This window comes from Dromaius novaehollandiae, chromosome 29, assembly GCF_036370855.1.
Source record: "Dromaius novaehollandiae isolate bDroNov1 chromosome 29, bDroNov1.hap1, whole genome shotgun sequence".
In the NCBI taxonomy this organism is placed as follows: domain Eukaryota; kingdom Metazoa; phylum Chordata; class Aves; order Casuariiformes; family Dromaiidae; genus Dromaius; species Dromaius novaehollandiae.
The window spans coordinates 1,344,153-1,363,303 of record NC_088126.1 but is presented as its reverse complement, the minus strand read 5'-3'; the positions used below and the strand labels follow the sequence as shown (position 1 = coordinate 1,363,303).

Here is a 19,151-nt window from a genome sequence, read left to right as displayed (position 1 = left end):
TTCATCCTGGGGAATAAATTAGAATACATCTCGGGCTCCTGGAATAAATTAGCTGGATGGCAAGGAGGGGAGATTTGTTTCCTGGGGAAATGAGGCTGCCTCTTTAGCAAGGTAGAAACACCTCCAGGGCTTGAATTTCTGAGCTGATCTAATCTCCAGGCAGGTGTGACTTTAAAGCTGACTTGCTGTCTCCGGGCGCTGTTAAAGAGCAGAGCTGGGTTACGGCCGGGGAGAGACGGGTGCGATGTCGTTTGAGTCTCACAATAGCGTTGCAGTTAAAGGGGTTATGGACAGCGGAGAAACTTAATGTCTCTCCCTCCCTCCGTAGCCATCCATCCATCTACACATCCATCCCGTACTGCTATCTCTCGCCGAACCCCACGCTCCACGCTCCAGCAAAAGCCATTAAGAATGACAAAGCACCTTTTTGTTTTAAAGATGGGTCCCGGGAGCAGCAGGCAAATTGCCTGGTTCATGCATAATAAACCAGGCGTGGAAACACACAAAGTAATAGGCTACATTTGTAGAGAAACAAAATCATTAAGTGAGCCTGTTTGCAGGGCTGGCTGGAAGAAAAAATAAAATCAGGCGAGGCCGGGTGCAGAGGAACTCGCAGACCCTCTCGCGTGCCCCTCTCGGCCTCGGCGCCGCTAAAAGCTTCACTGAAATAGGTCAGCGGAGCCCAGCACGCGTCCCGGAGCGGGTGGCGAGCGGCTGCGGTGAGAAAGGGGTCAGTGTCGGAGCCGGGAATGGCACCGGCACGTGGAGATGGCACCGGGCAGGAGCCAGGCCCCAATCCGGCAGCATCCGTGTCCCCTGCCACCGACCGCGCCGGCTCCGCATCCCCGGGACCCCGAGATGCTCTGTCCCGCCTCGGCTCCCCGCGGGCTCGTTCGTGCCCTCCCCACCGCGATGCTTTCTGCAGAACAAAGGCACTAGGCAGCCCCTTTTTTAACATTTATATTTATATATATATATAAAAAAATTAAATATATATAATATATCGTGTTTAAGACTAAAAATATAGTACATAATATTTAAAAAAAAGGAAAATGAAAAATAAAAAATGGAAGGTTTGGGGCAGGGCGAGGGCGGGGATCACAGATACGTCTCTCTAGGGGTCTAAAACAGCCTGTGCTAAGAAAAGGGACCCGCTCGCTGCCCGGCTCTCCGGGACGGCGCCGCTCGCCCCGGGCTCCCTTCCAGGCTGCCGGGGTGCCGGGGAGCAGGACGTGCCCTCGAGGGCCCGTCCGGACCCCGGGGGGGTGATTTAAAGCTTCGGCTTGGATGCACAGCACCTCCGGGGCGGGGAGGGGGGGGGCCGTGCCGGGCCGCCGGCCCCGCGGCCGCGGTGGTGGCTATTGCTATCGACGGCGGGGCGCAGCGCGGGGCGGCCGCGGGCTCCCTTCCCGAGACACGGTTGTCCCAGGTGGGTGCGGGGGGAGGAGGGGGGGGGTTAAATCAGGCACCACTGCAAGAAATGGCACGCATCCAGCCCGGGGCTGCAGTCCGGGGCTCGGTCTGGCGCCGGGCCCAGCACCTGGGGGGTTCGGCCCGTTCGGACAGTACCTTTGGGGTCGGGATAACTTTGATGGTGGGGGGGGGGGAAGGAGAGGGGCTGGACCAGAGGAGGGGGGGCTGCATCCGCAGCACGGCTTTGCCAGCCCCTTTCCCAAACAAGCGCCCTGCAGCCGGCCGGACACAGCCCAAAATCGTACCTGCTCGCTACGGACCGGCAGCGACCCGCCGGCTCTGCAGCGCGGAGGAGCAGGACCCACGGCGCGGGCTGCACATGGGACCGGGATGCTCGTCCCCCCCCACCCCGGGCAGCGGGGGCGAAGCGCTGGAGCGGGGGGCGTTCCGGCACGCGCGGGGGCTCGGAGCTGCCGCGCGCACGGAGAGCTGTGCGTGCGCACGCGGCCGCCGGCAGCTGCTTCGTACCTCGCCCCAGCGGGACGCCTGGGTCCGGCTGGGTTTCGGGCTGCGGCTGCTCCTGGCTTCCCCGGGGCGGCCGGGTGGCCACGTACCGCTTCCCGGCGCGCGCCGATGCGTGCCGGCGGGATGGCAGCCAGCATCGGCAGAGCCCGCGCCGCGCACACGGTCCCCGCGGGGAGCCGCCCCTATACAATACAGCTTTATATACATTCATAAAAGGACCCCCCCCGTCCCCAGTGGCAGCCCGTGCCCTCTGCTTTCGGCCCCTTTAGCCGTTCTACATGATTTTGGGTTTCCCCCTGCCGCTGGTGCTGCCCCGGGAAAGGCCGGAGCGGGACCCGGGTGCTCCGCGCATCCCGCCAAAGTCAAGGCACAGGGAATGGGAGCAGGCTGGGAGGGGGAGAAAACAGAAACTGGACCTTATATATATATGCATGTATACACACACATATATATGGACAGACGTATCGCCTCCGGCGGCCCCCGTGCACGGGGGGGGGGCCGGGGCCGGGCGCTGGACGGAGCGGGTTTCTGGGCGCAGCATGGCTCGAGGGCTGCCCCGCTTTTTTGGGGGGGGGGGAGGGAGAGGCGGGTGCTGGCTCGGCGGCGGGCGGCTCCGGACCCCCTTTCCGGCAAGGACCCGGCCCCGGGGAGCCCCCGCGTCCCGGCAGCACCCGCGTCCCCCTGGCTGGACCGGGGTGGGGAGGGGGGGCAGGAGACCCCGCCGTCCCCCTATCCGCGACGGTACCGAAATCAAGAACGGAAAGCCCAGCGGGCGGAGGAGTGGAAGCGCAGAGAGAAGGGAGCCCCGCGGCCGGCGAAGCCCCGGACGCCGGGGCCCCCGGGCAGCGAGGCCGGGCGGGGGGGGGGGGGTATGGCTGCGGGCAGGCTCCGAGAGTCCGGCCCGGGGGGAGCGGCGGGGCGGGAGGGCCGGGATGCGCCCCTGAATATCAGGGGCCCGCGGCGAGGTACCGGCGACGCCCCGGGCCCTCAGACGTGCGTCTGCATGCGCTGCTGGAAGCGCTGCCCGTAGTCCGAGTGCTGCGAGGTGTAGGAGAAGCGCGCGGCGCTGCCGTACTTGCCCATGGCGTCGTAGGCCTCGTAGGGCGCCCGCTCCAGGCCCGGCGGCGGCGGCTGCCCGTAGCCCAGGCGGTAGGCGCTGTAGCCGGCCGGGAAGGCGCCGTGGCCCCCGTAGTTCTCGTAGGAGAGCTGGCTGGCCGTCTCGGCGGCCGCCGTGCCGGGCGGCCCGGGGCCCGGCGGCGGCTCGGCGCCGTAGTCGGCGGCGGGGCCGCGGCCGTAGGTGCTGAGCTGGGCGTAGCCGCTGGAGTGGGAGAGGCGGGAGGGCGGCCGGGCGTCGTAGCGGGCGGCGCCGGGGCTGCGGTAGTCGGCGTAGAGCACGGTGCGGGAGGCCGGGCGGTCCTCGTGCGCGCGGACGTTGTAGTAGCCGTTGGTGGGGTCCTGCGGGGGCGGAGGGCGGTGGGAGGGCCGCGGCGCCCGCGGCGGAGACCGGGCTCTGCCCGAGGAGGGCCCAGGCGTCCCGGCCTCCCTTCCCTGAGTGTCCCCAGACCCGGGGACCCCCCCCAGGTGCCCCGTGCCCCGGCGCGCGGCCGTGACGGACCTTGAGCTCGTACTCCTCGCGGGTGTCGATGGTGTCGCAGCGCAGGTCCTGCTTCAGGTCCACGTCATCCTTGAAGGACTGCGGAGAAGGGGGAAGAGCGGGGCGAGTCCCCCCGGTCCCGGCTCCCGTGGGCCCAGAGCAGGGCAGGGGACCCGAGGCCGGGCTCCAGCGGGACCCCCCCCGGCATGGGGCATCATCCCCTACCGAGTAGATGGCCTTCATGACGCGGGTGGCCGTGGAGACGCTGGCCGTGTCCTCCTCGCGGTCCGCGTGCAGCGTCAGCGGCTCCCTGTTCACCGTCTCCACCTTGATGTCCAGCTTGCGCAGGGTGACGTCCTTGCGGCCTGGGGACGCGCGGGGCACCGAGGCGGCTCAGCCTCCACCCGCGGTGGCCCGGAGCATCCCCCGTCCCCGCGTCCGCCCGACCCCGCGTCCCCAACACTCACTGCCTTTGCGGCGCCGGTAGAGGAAGCAGGCGAGGGCCACGAGGAAGGCGATGACGAGGATGCTGGCCCCGATGGTGCCGCCGGCGATGATGCCCACGGGCAGCACCTCTACGGGGGACGGCGGGACGGGCACGTTAGCTGGGGACGGGGCACCGTCGGGAGCCGCTCGCCCCACCGAGGCCCCGTTGGCTCGGAGGGGCCCAGGCGTCCTAGCCGCGGCGCCGGGCCCGCGGTACCTTTCTCGTCCAGCTGGATGATGGCGGTGCCGGGCCCGAAGCTGTTCCAGGCCGTGCAGTTGTAGCGGGTCTGGAAATCGGCGTCCATGACGTTGTTGATGGTGAGGGTGGAGAGGACGCCGCTGCCCGTGTTCGTGCGCTCCACGGTGTAGCGCTCCAGCGTGCCGGCCTCCAGGATGTTCTCCTTCCAGGCCCAGGCCTGGCGCCGGCGCGGGGCGAGAGGAGCGGCGTCGGCACCCGCCGGGACCCCGGCCCGGTGCCCCCGCCCCGAACCGGCCCCCGCCCGCGGCGGCACTCACGATGCGGTCCGGCGGCGGCGTGCTGCCGATGAAGCACTCCACCTTGCCGCGGTCGCCGCGCACCGCGTACTGCACGGCCTCGCTGGAGATGATGGGGGGTCCTGGGGTGGGGGGAGGCGCCGGGTGAGCGGGCAGCGCGGCGCCCGGCAGCCGCGGCACCGGGGAGGAGGGCGCTCACCGTTCACGAAGAGGGTGACCTCGCGCTCGCCCACGCCGATGCGCGGCACGATGGCCTTGCAGACGTACTGCCCCGCGTCCGCCTGCGTGACCGACTTCAGGTAGAGCTGGTTGCTGTTGCTGAGGACCTGGGCGCCAGCGCGGGGGGGGCGTCAGGGGGGTGGCGGGGGCCGGCGCCCGCCCCGGCCCCCGCCGCGGGTCCCTACCATGTTGGACTCCTTTTTGGTCCAGGTGAGGGTGAGCGGAGGGTTGCCGGACCACACGCACGTCAGCGTCACGTCGGAGCCGATGTCCGTGGTGGTGGGCTTGGGGTCCACCACGATGCGCGGGGCGACTGGGGGGGGGGAGAGCAGGGTGAGGGGCCGGGGCGGCGGCACCGCGGCGCGGCGGCGGCTGCCCCACTCACAGTGCACGTCCACCAGCGTGCTGACGTTGGTGCTGCCGACGTCGTTGTGCACCTCGCAGGAGACGGGCTCCGTGAAGAAGGAGTAGTCCACCTGCGTCTCGTACTTGTTCTCCCTGGCGTCCTCGATGACGATGCCGCCCTTGGCCCACCTGGGAGGGCAGAGGCGCGGGCCGGCGGGTGGAGGACGCGCCGGGGGCTCGGGCACAGCCCGGCGCCGCCGGTCCCGCGTGGCCCCTCACCTGTAGCCTCTGATCTCGGGGTTGGCGGTGGCCATGCAGGTGAACACCACCCGCTCGCCCTCCTGCACCGTCTGCGGCTGGATGGACAGCGTGACCGTGGGGGGATCTGCGGGGCGGGCGGACAGCGCTGCCGCGGCCGGAGGGAGCAGGGACGCGGGGACGCTGCCCGCCCGGCGTCCCCCGGCCCCGCGACGCGCGGGCAGAGCCTTCCCGCAGCAGCCACTGGAGGTCGGTGTTCACCGCCAAGTCCCCGCGCGGGCGCAGGCGGGAGCGGGGCCGCGTCCCCCTGCCACCACCGCCGCCACCACCGCCACCGCCACCGCCACCGCCGCCGCCGCCGGACTCACGGTGCACGTTGAGCTTGACGAAGGTCTCCTTGCCGGCGGGGACGGCGTCGTTCATGCTGCGGCAGGAGAAGACGCGCCCGATGTCGAGGTCGGTGGGGTTGATGCCCAGCAGGCTGGTGGTCGTCTCCCGCTTGCCGTCGGCCAGCAGCTCCTGCCGCGCAGAGCGGACCCGCGTCAGCGGCGGGGAAACCGAGGCACGGAGCCGGGGCGGGGGGCGGGGGGGCCGCGCCGCCCTACCGTGCTGGTGACGGCTCCCTCCTGCTGCAGCCCATCGCGGTACCAGACGATGGTGGCGGCGGGCTTGGCGCTGCGCGCCCGGCACGTCAGGTTGTAGGGGGTCCCCGCGCGCAGCAGGATCTCGGGGGCGCCGTCGATGGTGGGGTCCTCGGGGGGGACTGCGGGGGACAAGCCGGGCCGCGTGAGACTGCGAGGCCGATGCTCTTCCGACAGCTTTAGCTGCCGGACCAGGAGCTCAGGCCCCGCGTCAGGGCCGGGCGCGCGGCAGCCGCGGCGCGGGAGCAGCAGGGCCGGGAGCCGGGGGCGGCGCGGGAGAGCGGCCGCCGCTGCTCAGTACCCCGGCCACATCTCCCGCTCGCCCGCCTTTTATCTCCCGGCTTTCTAATGGGAATTTCAATGCCAGGGGAAGGAGAAAGAGGGGAAAAAAAAAATTGAGCAAAGCAAGAAATCCGCCCCGAAACCCCATTCATGTAACGTTTCCGCTGCGGCGCTGGCACCTTTTTTTTTTTTTTTACAAGACACAAAAGTCAGGGAAATCAAAGTTACTGCACTCGCAGGTCCCGTAACTCAGCCACGCCGTGAATATAGATTAAGGCATTAAAGATAATGGCACAACCAGGCTGCTGGAGGGATGGGGGAGGGCTGCGGCGGCGGCTGCTGAAAACCGGGGCCGGCAGTGGGGCCGGGCGGGGGCCGGGGGGGGTCGGGGGGGCCGGGGCCGGGCGCAGCGCGGCCGCCGCTCCTTACTGAGCACGGTGAGCTTGGCGCGGCGGGAGCGCAGGGCCGCCTCCGTGGCCTGGCACTCGTAGACGGCGTCATCGGAGAGCTCGGCGTCGCTGATCTCCAGGTTGTACTGGCCCGAGTCGGCCGTGCCCACGATGCGGTAGCGCGGCCAGGCTGCGGACGGGCAGGGTCAGCCGGCGCGGCGGTGGCACTCGGCCCCGTTTGCCCCGGTTTTGTCCCCGCACGCCGGGGCCGGGGCGTTTCGCGGAGCCCCAGCAGAGCCGCCCGGCGTGAGCGCGGCCGCCCGGAGCCTCGGCACGGCCGGCGGCGGCTGGGAGAGGCCGCGGGGAAGGGACGCGGCACGGGGAAGCGGCAGCCAGGCCCCTGCCCCAGCCCGGGACTGGCCCCGGCCCTGCGGGACACAGGGCAGCCGGCGGGGATCCGAGGGCATGCGGGATCCCTGGGGCACACAGGATCCCTGGGGTATGCAGGATCCCCAGTGCATGCTGGATCCTTGGTGCACAAAGGATCCCCGGTGCACGCAGGCTCCTCAGTGCATGCAGGATCCTTGGTGCATGCAGGATCCCTGGGGCATGCTGGATCCCCAGTGCAGGCAGGATCCCCCGTCCATGTGGGATCCCCGGGGGCCCCAGCGCGTGCAGGACAGGAGCCGCGAGCGGACGCTCCGCTGCCCGGGGCACCCGGACCCGACCATGCCGCAGCCGGGAACGCGGCCCCGGAGCCGGGCAGGGCACCGCGCGTCCCGGGAGCCGCCGCCGCCGCCGCGCACCTTTGAGGCCCTGCCCCATGCCCAGGGCGAGCCCGTCTTTGGTCCATTGCACGATGCCCGAGTAGTTCAGCACCACGCAGGAGAGCACGATCCGCTGGCCGGCCACCACGGTCTGGTCCTCCGGCTCCTCCACGAAGCGGGTCTGCGCCGCTGCGGAGGGAGGGCGGCCGTGAGCGAGGGCCCGGGGGGCCGCGCACGCCGGCGCCCGGTGCTCCGTCATGCCGCGGCCCCGCGCCGCGCCGGATCCGCCCCGCAGCCGCCATCGATCGCCGCTTCGGCAGCCGTCACGCGGCCGGCGCCGGCGCATCGACCCCGCGGGGCTGGCGGTGCCACATGTGCCCCCACCCGCCGCGCCGCCGCCCGGCCCTGCCAAAGAGCCCCCGGCCGCCGCCGCCGCCATCCCGGCCCCGGCTGCTGCCCCTTCCCGGGAGCCCCCGCTCTGCACGGGGACACCACCGTCCCCCCTGGCGCGGGGCTGAGCCCCCAGCGCCGTCCCCAGCACGCCGGCGGCATTGGCGGGTCCGGCCGCGTCCCGGCACAGGGACGGGGATGGAAACTCGCAGGGTCCTGGACGGAGAGAGGCCACCGGTGGGCAGGGCCTGTGGCACGGGCACCCCGCGAGCCCTGGGATCGGCACCCCGGGAATCCCGGGATTGGTACCTTGGGAGCAGCAGGATCAGTGCCCCGGGAGCCCTGGGACTGGTACCCCAGGATCACCAGGACTGGTACCCCAGGAATCCCAGGATTGGTGTCCCGGGAGCCCTGGGATCAGTACTCAAGGAATTCCAGGATTGGTACTCTGGGATTGGTACCCTGGGAGCCCCAGGATGGGGTATGCTGGGAGCCCTGGGATCGGTTACCCCGGGATCGCCAGGATCAGTACCCCAGGAATCCCGGGATCGGTGCCCCGGGAGCCCCGGGATGAGGACCCCAGTGCCACCCCGGCCCCCCTGCAGTGGCTGGGTGGGAGCTCGGGGGCGGCAGGGCCGCTTTGATCTCCGGCACCTGGGCAGACCTCGGCGGAGCGGGAAGGAGCGGGAAGGAGTGGGAAGGAGCAGGGAGGGCGGGCGAGAAAGGGAAGGAGAGATGGAGCAAGGCGAGGGGGAGGAGGGACGGGGCTGGGGAGGGAGCTGGGGGATGCGCGGGGAGATCAAAGAGGAAGGTGCCTGGAGAGAGGTGGGCGGGCGGGAAGATCAGAGCCCGGGAAAGGGGGAGCGAGACAGGTGGGAGGAGGAGGAGGAGGAGGAGGAGGAGGAGCGCGGCACTGGCGAGGCCACGCACCAGGCCCCGCTCGCCCAGCGCCCAGCGCTGCCCCATGCCGGGTGCGTGTGCAAGTGTGGGCACGCAGGGGTGTGCAAGCATGTGCATGCCCGGGTGTGCACACGGGTGTGCACACGCACGCGGTTGTGCACGCCGGGGACAGCGCGCCGCGCGGCACACCTCCATCCCCGGCGCGCGGGTGACGTTTTCGGCAGACTGCGGCGATAAAGTCCCGCGCGGTGCCGGGGAGCCGGCCGGGTCGTGGGCGTTTTATGGTGCTTTACGAGGGCTCGCGCCGGCCCCGCTGCTGCCTCCCGGATAAAGCAAACGCTGCAACCGCATCGATCGGGGAGGCGAAGCGCCGGCTCGGGAGATCACGGGGGACCTTTTCGTGGTGCCGGCACGTCCGGCAGCGGCAGGCGAGCCAGGAATAGGGGCCGGCAGGGACCCCTGCGCCCGCCGGCACGGGCTGCGTCGGCCCGCGGCCTCCGTCCATCTGTCTGTCCCGAGCCGGGGGCTCCGCCGCCCCCGCTCCAGCAGCGCCGGGAAACCCCGCGCCGGCTTCTCCCGGCCGTCCGGCGCCGGGGCGCGATGCCGCCGGGGCTGTTTAGTCTGCAGGAGGGCGATAGGGAGCCGGGCGGGCGGCCGGGGGAGGCGGGGGCGAGCCCTGGGCTCAGCCGCCGGCTCCCGCGGCGTTCCCGCGGCATTCCCGTGGTGTTCCCGCAGTATTCCTGCAGTATTCCCGCACTATTCCCACCGTATTCCCGCGGCATTCCCGCAGCGTTCCCACAGCATTCCTGCGGCATTCCCACAGCATTCCCGCGCTTCCCGGGAATGGGGCTGGGGTGGCCGCGCGCGGAGCAGGGACCCGGCGGGAGCCGCGCTCCCGACCCTGTCTCCCTCCATTTAGCCAGCGCCGGTCTGATTAAGCCCCGGGGCTGGAGCTCCAGCCTCCCTCTCTCTCCTCTCGCTATTAAACTCCGGGTTCAAAGAAAAGCTTTTTATTCGCGCTGACAGCTTTCAGATGGAGCTAAATCTCTCTGCGCTAGACTTCTTTTTTTTTTTTTTTATATTATTTTATCTCTCTGCCTCCTCCCCTTCCTCTTCTCGCTGCTTTTAAATTTAAGCCTTTCCCCCTTCCACTTCCCAAGTTGTCCGCTTGCTATTTATACTGGGAAAGAAAAAAACATGGGGAGGGAAGGGAAAAAGCCGCCACCGGTTTTATTCCGCGGGAGAGAAAAGCGGATTTGGCTCCATCGCGGCCCTGCCCGGCGGAGCGGAAAGGCAGCGCGGGCGGGCGGCTGCGAGGGGAAACCGAGGCAGGGGGCCGGGGGGGCTGCGGGGCCGTGGCACGGCCTCGCCGGAGGCGGCTTCGCTGAGCGCGGACACGATCCGCCCTGGCACTTCCCCCCCCGCCGAGCTCCGGAGGCTGTTTCAGACTCCGGCAATTCGGGGCTCTCGCGGGAGCGAAGCCCGGGCTCCCCCCGCGCCAAGCCGAGCCTCCCGCGCCTGCGCAGCGGCAGCGATGCCGGGGGCACCGCGGGACCGTGCCGGGGCCCCGGCATCCTCGCCAAAAACCGCATCCGGCCCCTTGGCAACTCCTCTCCGCTGCCATCCCGACCGGCGCCCATCGGACATCGCCTTCCTCCGGCACCGAATCCCGCGGCGGCGGCTCCCCGGCTGCGGGCGCTCGGGGCGAGGACGGCGCCCGGCGGAGCACCGGGTCCCCTGGCACCAGCACACGCCGGGGGCTTTCTATTCCCACCAGGAGATTTCTATTCCCACCAGGAGCTTTGTATTCCCGCCGGGAGCTTTGCATTCCCGCCGGGAGCGCTGCGGGCCCCTGCGCTGCCCGGCCCCCCTCCACCGCTCCGGCCGCCGCCGCCGCCGGCAGGGCTCTCCGGGGAAAGGATGCTCCAGTTACTTTCATTTTTTAAAAGGCAAAATTATAAAAACAAATGAGGAGGAGATGGGTTCCCCTCCCCTGGCCCCGCGCTCCCCTCCTCCCGGCCGGCTTTTGGGAACGCGGCGCCCGGCCGGGCTGCTCCGGAAAACCCGGCCACGGTGCCACTCGTCTCCTCCTCCTCCTCCTCCTCCTCTTCCTCACCCGCCCGCGCGGCCCCGCCGGGAGAGCGGCTCCTCCATCGCTCCCGACACCAATCGCCCCACAGATTTAGCAGCTCTTTTCCCGGCCGATCAACTGCTCCGGGGAAGGCGAGGCACGGCGCAGCCTTCACCCCGCGCGGGCGGCCGAGGCCGGGCTGCCCCAGGCCGCGGAGGAGGCGACGAGCCGCAATTAGGCGCAGGGCGAAAATATGCAACGCGGGGACCATGCAAAACAATTTTCAATTAAAATCTCGTCGGGAAGAGGCATAAATAGCGGGGGAGCTGACGCGGCGGGATCAGCTTCTATTTTTCCTTCCTGAGGAGCCTTAAATATTCCCCACCTAATAATAATAATACACAAAAAAATGAACTCCCGACTCGCGAAACAACATATAAATTCCCCTCGTAATTACATTACTTTCGACGCTGCAAAGATGCCAATAAAATATAAACCCGTGCTGGGGAGCGAGGAAATACAGCACAAAATAAATGAATTGCTTCATCGCATTGGGGGGGGGGGGGCTCGCAGAGGCCTGGCCCGCTCGGTGCAGGCGCCGGCAGCCCTGCGGCTTCGCCGGGGGAGCCGGAAGGCACCGAGGAGCTGGGCGATCCCGGCGGGATGGGGACGTCGGGGGTGTGTGTGGGGACATGGGGGGGCACGGGGACGTCGGGGGATGCCACGCCGCCAGCTCTGGAAGGAGGAAGCGGAGCGGCGGCTCCGTTCCCAGGCAAACCGGGACCAAGGCCCGGCGCGGAGGCGGGAGGAGCGCGGCGTGCCGATGGAGCGGGGAGCTGCCGGGCACCGCTCCGACACCGGCGGGGGCCAGACCGGCCGCGGGGCCCCCGGGAAGGAGCTCGGCACCGTCCTTCTGCCGCTGATCCCCGTGAAAGGGGGCAGCCAGGCAGAAAGACAAAGCGCCGGGCCGACCCCGGAGCAGGGGCCGCGGGGGCCGCTGCGGGAACCACCGCGTGTGCCTGTGTGCACGTGTGTGTGTGCGTGTGTTCATGTGCACCAGCCGTGTGCACACATGGGAATGTGCGTGTGCACGTGTGTGTGCACCAGCTGTGTGCATGCATGGGAATGTGTGTGTGTGTGTGCACGTGTGTGTGCACCAGCCGTGTGCATGCATGGGAATGTGTGTGTGCACGCGTGTGTGCACCAGCCGTGTGCATGCATGGGAGTGTGTGTGCACGTGTGCATGAACCAGCCGTGTGCATGCACGGGTGTATGTGTATGTGCATGCGCGTGTGTTCATGTGCACCAGCTGTGTGCATGCATGCACGTGTGTGTGTGTGTGTGTGTGTGTGTGTGTGTGAGTGTGTGTGTGTGTGTGTGTGTGTGTGTGCACGCACAGGAACGCCCGCCGGAGCCGGGAGGTGCAGGAGAGCAGGGCCACGTGCGTGTGCCCGGCGGCGGCACCGCGGCTGCCCGGCCTCGCGTGTCGCGGGGGGCGGCAGGGCCGGGGGCGCCCGCGGGGTGCCGGGGCCTTTGCTGCCGGCGCGATGCCAGCGCTGAGCCTGGGGATTAGCCGGGCCTTTGATGCGCTGCAGAGGGGAGAGGGCTGGAGCGCGGAGCTGCCTTCACACCCCAGCTCTCCTCCTCTTCCTCCTGCCGCGGCCAGACAAAGGCCGGGGCTGCAGATGTGCGGGAGAAGGCAGCTGCGCGGGGCAATGGGGCAATGCAGCTGCGTGGGGCAATGCAGCTGTGCAGGGCAATGGGGCAATGCAGCTGTGCGGGGCAATGCAGCTGTGCGGGGCACCACAGCTGGGTGTGGGGATGCTGCAGGCACGGGGGGTGCCGCAGCTGGGCTCCCCCCAGCCCTGGGTCACCGCCGGCCCCGTGAGCCCCGAATCCGCTCCCGCACCGCTCAGCCCTCGCTGGCACCCAGAGCAGAGGGTCCCGTCGTGCCGGGCGCCTGGGGGGGCAGTGCCGCCCCCGCACACCGTGCTCCCCCCGGGAAGGGGCCGGAGCTGGCGGCGCCGCCGCCCTCGTTATCTCCCCTTCATTTCTGGGGCCGCCAGAATTACGGCGCAGCGCTGCTTATTGGCTTGAGTTTAATTAATTTGTGTAATATCCCTGTTAGGAACAATGTCTAATTAAGACTTTTGTTTGTGTGTGCGCGGGGGGTGGGCCGCTCTTCTTTGGGAAAGGGAGGGAAAAGAAAAACCCAACCGCCCCATCTCTAATCATTAATGGAGGGGGAAAAAACACTGAAGCGGCGCTGGCTCCTTCCCCGGCGCTGCTGGGGAGCGCTCTCGTTACAGATGTCTTAATGAGACACCGCTTAATAATGGGATTATCACTCACACGGAGTTGGGACAAGCAGCTGCGAGCGCGAGGCTCCGGGACGCGGCGCGACATATGCGCGGCGGTGGCGGCGGCCCGGGCGCGGGAATGCCGAGGCGGCTTCGGCTCCAGCTCCGGCCCCGCGCTCCCTCCCCCTCCGCCGCCGGAGAACCCGGGCAGGAATTTGGGCACGTTCCTCCCCGAGCGCGGCCGCTGCGGAGGCATCGCCCGGCCCCTTCGTGCCCCTTCCCGCGCCCGGGAAAGCTGCACCGAGTTTGCCCGGCCTCTGCTTCCCGAGCCGGCCGTGATGAGCTCGGGATTGGGGGCCACGGGGGGGGTTGTGGCATCGGCCCCGGCTCCGGCTTCGGCCGTGCCACCCCAGCACAGTGGGGCCGGGCACCGGGGGGTGCCCGGGGGGGGACAGGGCTCCCGGCCCCCAGGCCGGGGGGGGACGAGCGAGCAGCCCTCGGCGGCTCCCGCGCCGCTCCTGCGGTCAGAGCCCAGCGATGATCCTACGCGCCTGGAATTTGAGGAATTTCCTGCCAAGGCTCTGGAAGACGAGGGAGAGAAAGGGAAGCCGGCGCTTAACCCTCGGCGGCCCGCGCCGGCGCCGGGTCTGTCCCGTCCCGTCCCCCCTCCGCCGCGCCGGGCGGGCGGTGGGCGCCGGGGGGGGGGGGGGCACCTCGGGGCTCTGCTTTTTGCTGCTCGAGGCGCGTTTTTGGCAGCCCCGCGGGGCGGGAGGGGGGACCCCCCCGCGGGCGCCCAAAGCGGGTGTTTTAGGTCAAATTCCCTCCCAAGGCTGTTCTAAAAAACGGGCGGCCGGAGGCGGATGGGGGGGCTCGCTGCGGAGGGCGACGGGGGCTCGCGGGGAGCCGGCGGCCCCGCGGGAAGCGCCCGGCTCGGGAGACGCCGCCGGAAGCCGGAGCGGGCTTTTCCCGGGGCCGCCCCGACGCCCGCGCGACGGCCGCCCGCGCGCTGCCTCGCACGCCGGCACCGCCTTGCACGCTCGCGCTCCCTTGCACGCTCGCGCTCCCTTGCACGCTCGCGCACACTTTGCCGGGCTCCTCTCCTCCGCCGTTCCCATGGCAACGCCTCCGAGGCATGCAGCCGCTCGCCGCTTCGGAATAAAAGTTGTTTTTCCCTCCCCTCCTCCTTTGCTCCACTCTCGCGCGTTTCCCCCTCGTATTTTGATTTCCATTTGGATCATAATCCGCCCGTTGCCATGGCAGCGCTGGCAGCCCATTCTGCCGCAGCCCGCGCAAGGAAAGGCCGCTCTCCCCCTTCCCGTCCCCGTCCCCGTCCCCCCCGGCGCCTCTCCCAGCGCCCCGCGTCCCCAGCGCCCCGCGGCCGCAATCGCCTCTGCCGGCACCTCCGCGGCTCCGGCTCGGCGCGACGCCGGCGGCAGCATCGCCCGAGAGCGGCCTCGCTTCGGCCGCCCGATCCCCTTAACTCTGCCCACCGCGGCCCCACGAGCCCCGGCGGCTCCCGGCCCCTCGCTCCCTCCGGCCCAATCGCGGCGGTTCCCGGCCGAGCCGGCTCCCGCGGGAGCTTCCCCACGGCGCGGCCGGTCCTCGGCCTTCGGTGGGACGCGGCCTCCCCGGCGCTGCGCCCGCGCCTGCCGGAGCGGGAGGTGATGAAAATGAGCCGTGGGCCCAGGAGACTGTAATTATCCACTAAGTGTGAAAGCTGGAGTGATTAATTAAGAGATAATAAAAAGCAAAGGAGGCTGGAGAGGGAATAACGGATGCTTTGATGATAAAACCCGAGGTAAGGCGAGCAATTAGGGGAGTCTTCACGGAGCGTTAGCCATAATCCCCCGTCACTGTCACCGGCGCGGGGCTGGACGGGGCCGTGCGGCGCAGCAGCAGCTCTGGGCCCGGACGCCTGGGCCCCTCTGCGGGTTTCGGGCGCCGGTGGCCACGAGGGCGCCGGGGCGGCCGGGCAGGAGCTGGGGCAGGCGCGGGAAGAGCAGAGCTGCCGGGATTAAATCAACCGAGATTTAAAGGATGGGAGTGCCGTTAAGGCCGGGCAGCGAAATAGGTGCGAAGGGGCCTGGTCCCCCCCGAGCTGCCACCGCCGGGAATCGGGATTAGCTCAGAGCTCGTCACCGGCCCCGGGAACCGCTTGGGAACGGGTCCCGTCCCGGCTCGCTCGCCTGCCCTGGGAACCGGGCCCCGCGCAGCGATTCAGCCACCCGCTCCCCCGAAAAGGCTCCTGCCGCGGCCCCCGGCCTCCTCCTCCGCCCGTCAGCGGGTGCCGGCCCCCTCCTGCTCCCGGGGCGCCGGCCTTCCTCCGCCACCCTCCTCCCCCTCCGGCCCGGCAGCGGCCGCAGGGGCTTTTATGGCCCTGCAGCAGACAGCGGCCGCCCTGCAAACCGCATCGCGCCAGCGCGGCCCCGAATCGCCGGGGAGCGTCCGCCCGAGGGGGCCGGAGCCGCCCGCCAAGCGCCCGGGCTGCCCGCGGCACCCGCTGCCCGGGGTCCCGGCCCCAACCTGCCCCGCGGAGCCGGGGCTGCTCCGGGCATCGCCTCCGCCCCGCGGTGCTTCCCGGCATCGTCCATGCCACGGGGGCTCGAGACCTGCCGGCGCTCGCTACACGTGTGGCTCGGCCCGCTCGTGCCCGCCCTGCTGCTCCTCTAAGCGGGGCCGGGCCGGTGGCGATGCCTTCGAGGGCAGCAGGGATCAGCCGGCCTCAGCGCATGCAGCGAGTGCGCAGGGTCTCAGCGCAGCCCGCGCCGCCCTCCTGCCGGCGCCGGACCCCCTTCTCCCCCAGCCCACGTCCCCCCGGGGCCCGGCAGCCGCCGCGTCCCCTCCACCAGCCGCTGCTCCAGTTTCACTGCTCTTCCTCGGGGGGGTGGGGGGGAGCCACGGAGAGAAACGGAAAAAGAATCGCCGAGAAAATGAATAAATATTTCAATTTGAGGCGCAATCACGGCGAGTGATTGAAACGGGGGGAAGAATAATGGGTTTCATTTAGATAAGATACAGAAAATTATTTAGTGAGAAATGAAGAGTGATGAAGCCCATTCAGCATCCTTGCGCGAGCGGGTGCCCGCGCGCGGCGGCACCAAGGGCCCCGCTCGCCGCCCCCACCGCGACGCACCGCGCCGGCATGCACACGTGGGCACACGCAGGCACACGCATGCACACACGGGCACACGCAGCCCCTGTGCAAACCCGGGGGGGCAGCAGCAGGACCCCCCCTTCAGAGGCCGGCGGGGGAATTGCTGCTCTCCGTGCCGGGAAGCTCAGCGGGCCGGCAGCACCGGCAGCCGGGCACCGAGCCGGGCACCTCCCGGCCGCGCGGGGAAGTCGCATCCCTCCCTCGCGCAGGAATGCGGCCGCCGCTCCGCCGCGCCGTCCGGGCCCTGCCGTCCGGCCCCCCCAAATCCCCTCACCGGGAGTTATTAAATCAAAAAAATAAAGGCCGGCGGAGGCGGCGGGCGATGCCGGCTCTGCCCTCGCCGCCGCGGCGCACATGGCCCGGCGCGGGCGAGCGGGCGCTTTTGTTCCCCAGGGCAGCGGAGCCCCGCGGTGCCTCTCGGCGGGCGCGGGGCAGCCTGGGACAGCTCCGCGGCCCCCCCGCCCGGCCCCGGCCCTCTAAGAGGCTTTGCCTGCTCCTTCCAAACCCCGCTCCGGCTCCCCCCGGCATCGCAGCAACGCCGCCCCCTTAATTAAAAATTAGATTGGATTTTGCAGCAGGGAAGGAGCCGGAGGCCGCGGAGGGGCCGGCTCGGCACGACGCCCCCCGCTCCCTGCCCCGGGGCTGAGCCGGCCGGGACCCCCCGAGCCCACTGCGCCCATGGCCCGTGTCCCCGCGCCGGGGGGGCCGGGGAGCCCCCGCTCCTGCTGCCGCTTGGGGCTGGGGGGGTCGCCCCCAACCCGCTCGGCGGGACCCCGGGGCAGCGGCTCCCCGTGCCTCAGTTTCCCCCTCCGGGCAGCAGGGAGAGGCCGGTCCTCAGCCCTGGGGGGTGTAGGGGGGGCCGGGGCTGCTCCCCCCGGCCCGGCTTGCAGCCGGAGCGCTCAGCACCGAGGGCCCGGGGGGGGGCCCGGGGGGGCCCAGGGCTGCCCCAGGCCGGCAGCGGGGGTCCCGCCGCCCCCGCGCAGGGCACAGGCACCGCCGGGAGTTTCTCCCCTGGAGGATGGACGGGTGGGGTGGACGGACGGACAGCAGCCCCCCCCGACCCCCCCAAAGCACCGCGCCCGGGCCGAGCCCCCCCGTCCCGCGCCAGCCCCCGAGGCGGCCGGGGGGGCCCCGGGACCTCTCTGGCCGCGGGCACCGCCGGCCCCGAGCCCGCAACGGCGGCAGCGGGACGCGGAGCGGAGCCGCGACCCAGCCGGGGGCCGCCGGCACCGGGACGGACCGAGCGCGGCGGCTCCCCCCGGCCCGACCCGGTTCCCCCCCCGGAACCCCCCGGTTCCCCCCCCGGGCCCCGCGCGGACCCGCCGCGGCTCCGGCTCCGGCTCCCGGCGCGGCGCATCCCGGCGCGGCGGCTCCGCTCTCCCGGGCGCCGCGGGCAGCCGCCGCCTGCGGAACCGCGGGCCGGGCCGGGCCGGGCCAGACCCCCCCCGCCCTCCCCGGCGAGCCGGGACCGCGGCCGGGGCCGGGGCCGCTCCTACCTTGGCCGCGGGCGCCGGCGAGACTCAGCAGGCAGAGGAGGAGGATCCGCATGCTCCCGCCGCGGCCGGGCTGCGGGCACGGGGCGCCGGGGGGGCCGCCGCCCCGCGCCGCCGCCCTGCTCGCCCCCGCCGCGCTGCCCCGCCGCCGCCGCCGCTACACCATGGCCCGGCCGCGACGCCACGGGGACGGGCCCGGGCCGCGGGCTCCGCTCGCTGCGCGCCGCTCCGCGCCCAGCCGCGCCGCCGAGTGCGCGCCGCCGCCGGGGGGGGGGCGGGGGGGGCGGCCGGGCCGGGCCGGGCCGGGGCGGAGCGGAGCGGGCGGGCGGGGGGCGGCGGCGCCGGCCGGGCCGCGCAACTCGCGAAGTTGGGGAGGAGGCGGCGGGCGGGGGGGCGCGGGGGCGCGCGGGGGCATGGCCGGGCGCGCGCGGGGCGGGGGCGCGCGGGGGGGTGGGCACGTTCGTGTGTGTGTGTGTGTGTGTGTGTGCGCTCGTGTGTGTTCGTGCATGTTCGCGAGTGCCTGTGCATGCCCGGGTGTGCATGTGTGCACGTTCGTGTGTGTGTGCGCTCGTGTGCGTGTGCATGGTGGGGGGTACGTGTGCGTGCTCGTGTGTGTGCGTGTGCGCGTGGCAGGGGGTGCGTGTGCGCACGTTCGTGTGTGCTTGTGCGTGCTTGTGAGTGTGTGTGCATGCCGGTGTGTGCGTGTGTGCATGTTAGTGTGTGCATGTTTGTGAGTGTGCATGTTGGCGTGTGCATGTGTGCACGTTCGTGTGTGTGTGCGCATGCTGCTGTGTGTTTGTGCATGTTGGTGTGTGCATATCTGCATGTCCGTGTGTGTTTGCACGTGCTAGTGCCTGTGCACGCTTGTGTGTTTGCTTGGTGTGTGCGTGCTTGTGCTCGGTGCATGGAGGGGATGTGCACGTGTTTGTGTGCACGGTGGTGCGTGTGAGTGCGTGTGCATGGGGTGTGTTCATGTATGTGTGTGTGCACGCTGGTGTGCGCACACACGCTGGGGTGCTTGCGTGGGTGTGCGTGTGGGTCTCTGTGTGTTGTCGTGTGTGCGTGTGTGCGTTGCAGGGGGCTTGTGCGTGGGTGTGTGCCGGCACGTCGGGGATGTGCGTGTGTGCGTGCTGGGGGTGTGCGCGTCGTGGGGGGGTTTTGTGCCGCTGTGTGTGTGTGTGTGTGTGTATGCGTGTGTGTGCATGTTGGGCTGCCTGTGTGTGCATGCCTGTCGGTGTGTGTGTGTCGGTGTGCCTGTCGGTGTGTGCGTGTCGGTGTGCGTGTCGGTGTGTGTGTGTTGGTGTGTGCGTGCCGGTGTGCGTGCATCCGCACGTGCGTGTGCTGGGAGCGTGTGTGCTTGTGTCGAAGTGCCTGTACGGGAGGCTGGGTGCAGGCGGGTGTTGTCGGCTGTTGGGGTGTGCGCACTGTT

General features: G+C 70.3%; 1 protein-coding gene across 2 annotated transcripts; it reads right to left on the bottom strand.

The window, feature by feature from the left end:
- Window positions 1-944: 944 nt before the first annotated feature.
- Window positions 945-17,997, bottom strand: KIRREL1 (kirre like nephrin family adhesion molecule 1). 2 transcript variants are annotated; one of them, XM_064498963.1, is made up of 15 exons: window positions 17,726-17,997; window positions 7,454-7,603; window positions 6,688-6,837; window positions 5,941-6,098; window positions 5,704-5,854; window positions 5,357-5,462; window positions 5,118-5,266; window positions 4,918-5,045; window positions 4,713-4,839; window positions 4,535-4,635; window positions 4,236-4,434; window positions 4,000-4,137; window positions 3,758-3,897; window positions 3,554-3,631; window positions 945-3,393 (listed from the first exon to the last, which is right to left on the bottom strand). In XM_064498963.1, exons 1-15 carry the CDS (start codon window positions 17,775-17,777, stop codon window positions 2,926-2,928), a joined length of 2,295 nt encoding a protein of 764 aa, XP_064355033.1. In that variant the 5' UTR covers window positions 17,778-17,997; the 3' UTR covers window positions 945-2,925. The 2 variants fall into 2 exon arrangements, with proteins under 2 accessions (XP_064355033.1, XP_064355034.1); XM_064498964.1 differs by having other exon boundaries at window positions 4,000-4,107.
- Between the last annotated feature and the right edge of the window lie 1,154 nt (window positions 17,998-19,151).

What these genes read in the sequence shown, in the direction of transcription:
- KIRREL1 (XM_064498963.1), bottom strand. Translation starts at nt 17,777, where the DNA reads ATGCGGATCCTCCTCCTCTGCCTGCTGAGTCTCGCCGGCGCCCGCGGC. An exon ending in CGTCAAGCTCAACGTGCACC is followed by an intron (nt 5,463 to 5,703) that starts GTGAGTCCGGCG and finishes CCCGCCCCGCAG; the next exon opens with ATCCCCCCACGGTCACGCTG. An exon ending in CACGCTGGTGGACGTGCACT is followed by an intron (nt 5,046 to 5,117) that starts GTGAGTGGGGCA and finishes CCCCCCCCCCAG; the next exon opens with TCGCCCCGCGCATCGTGGTG.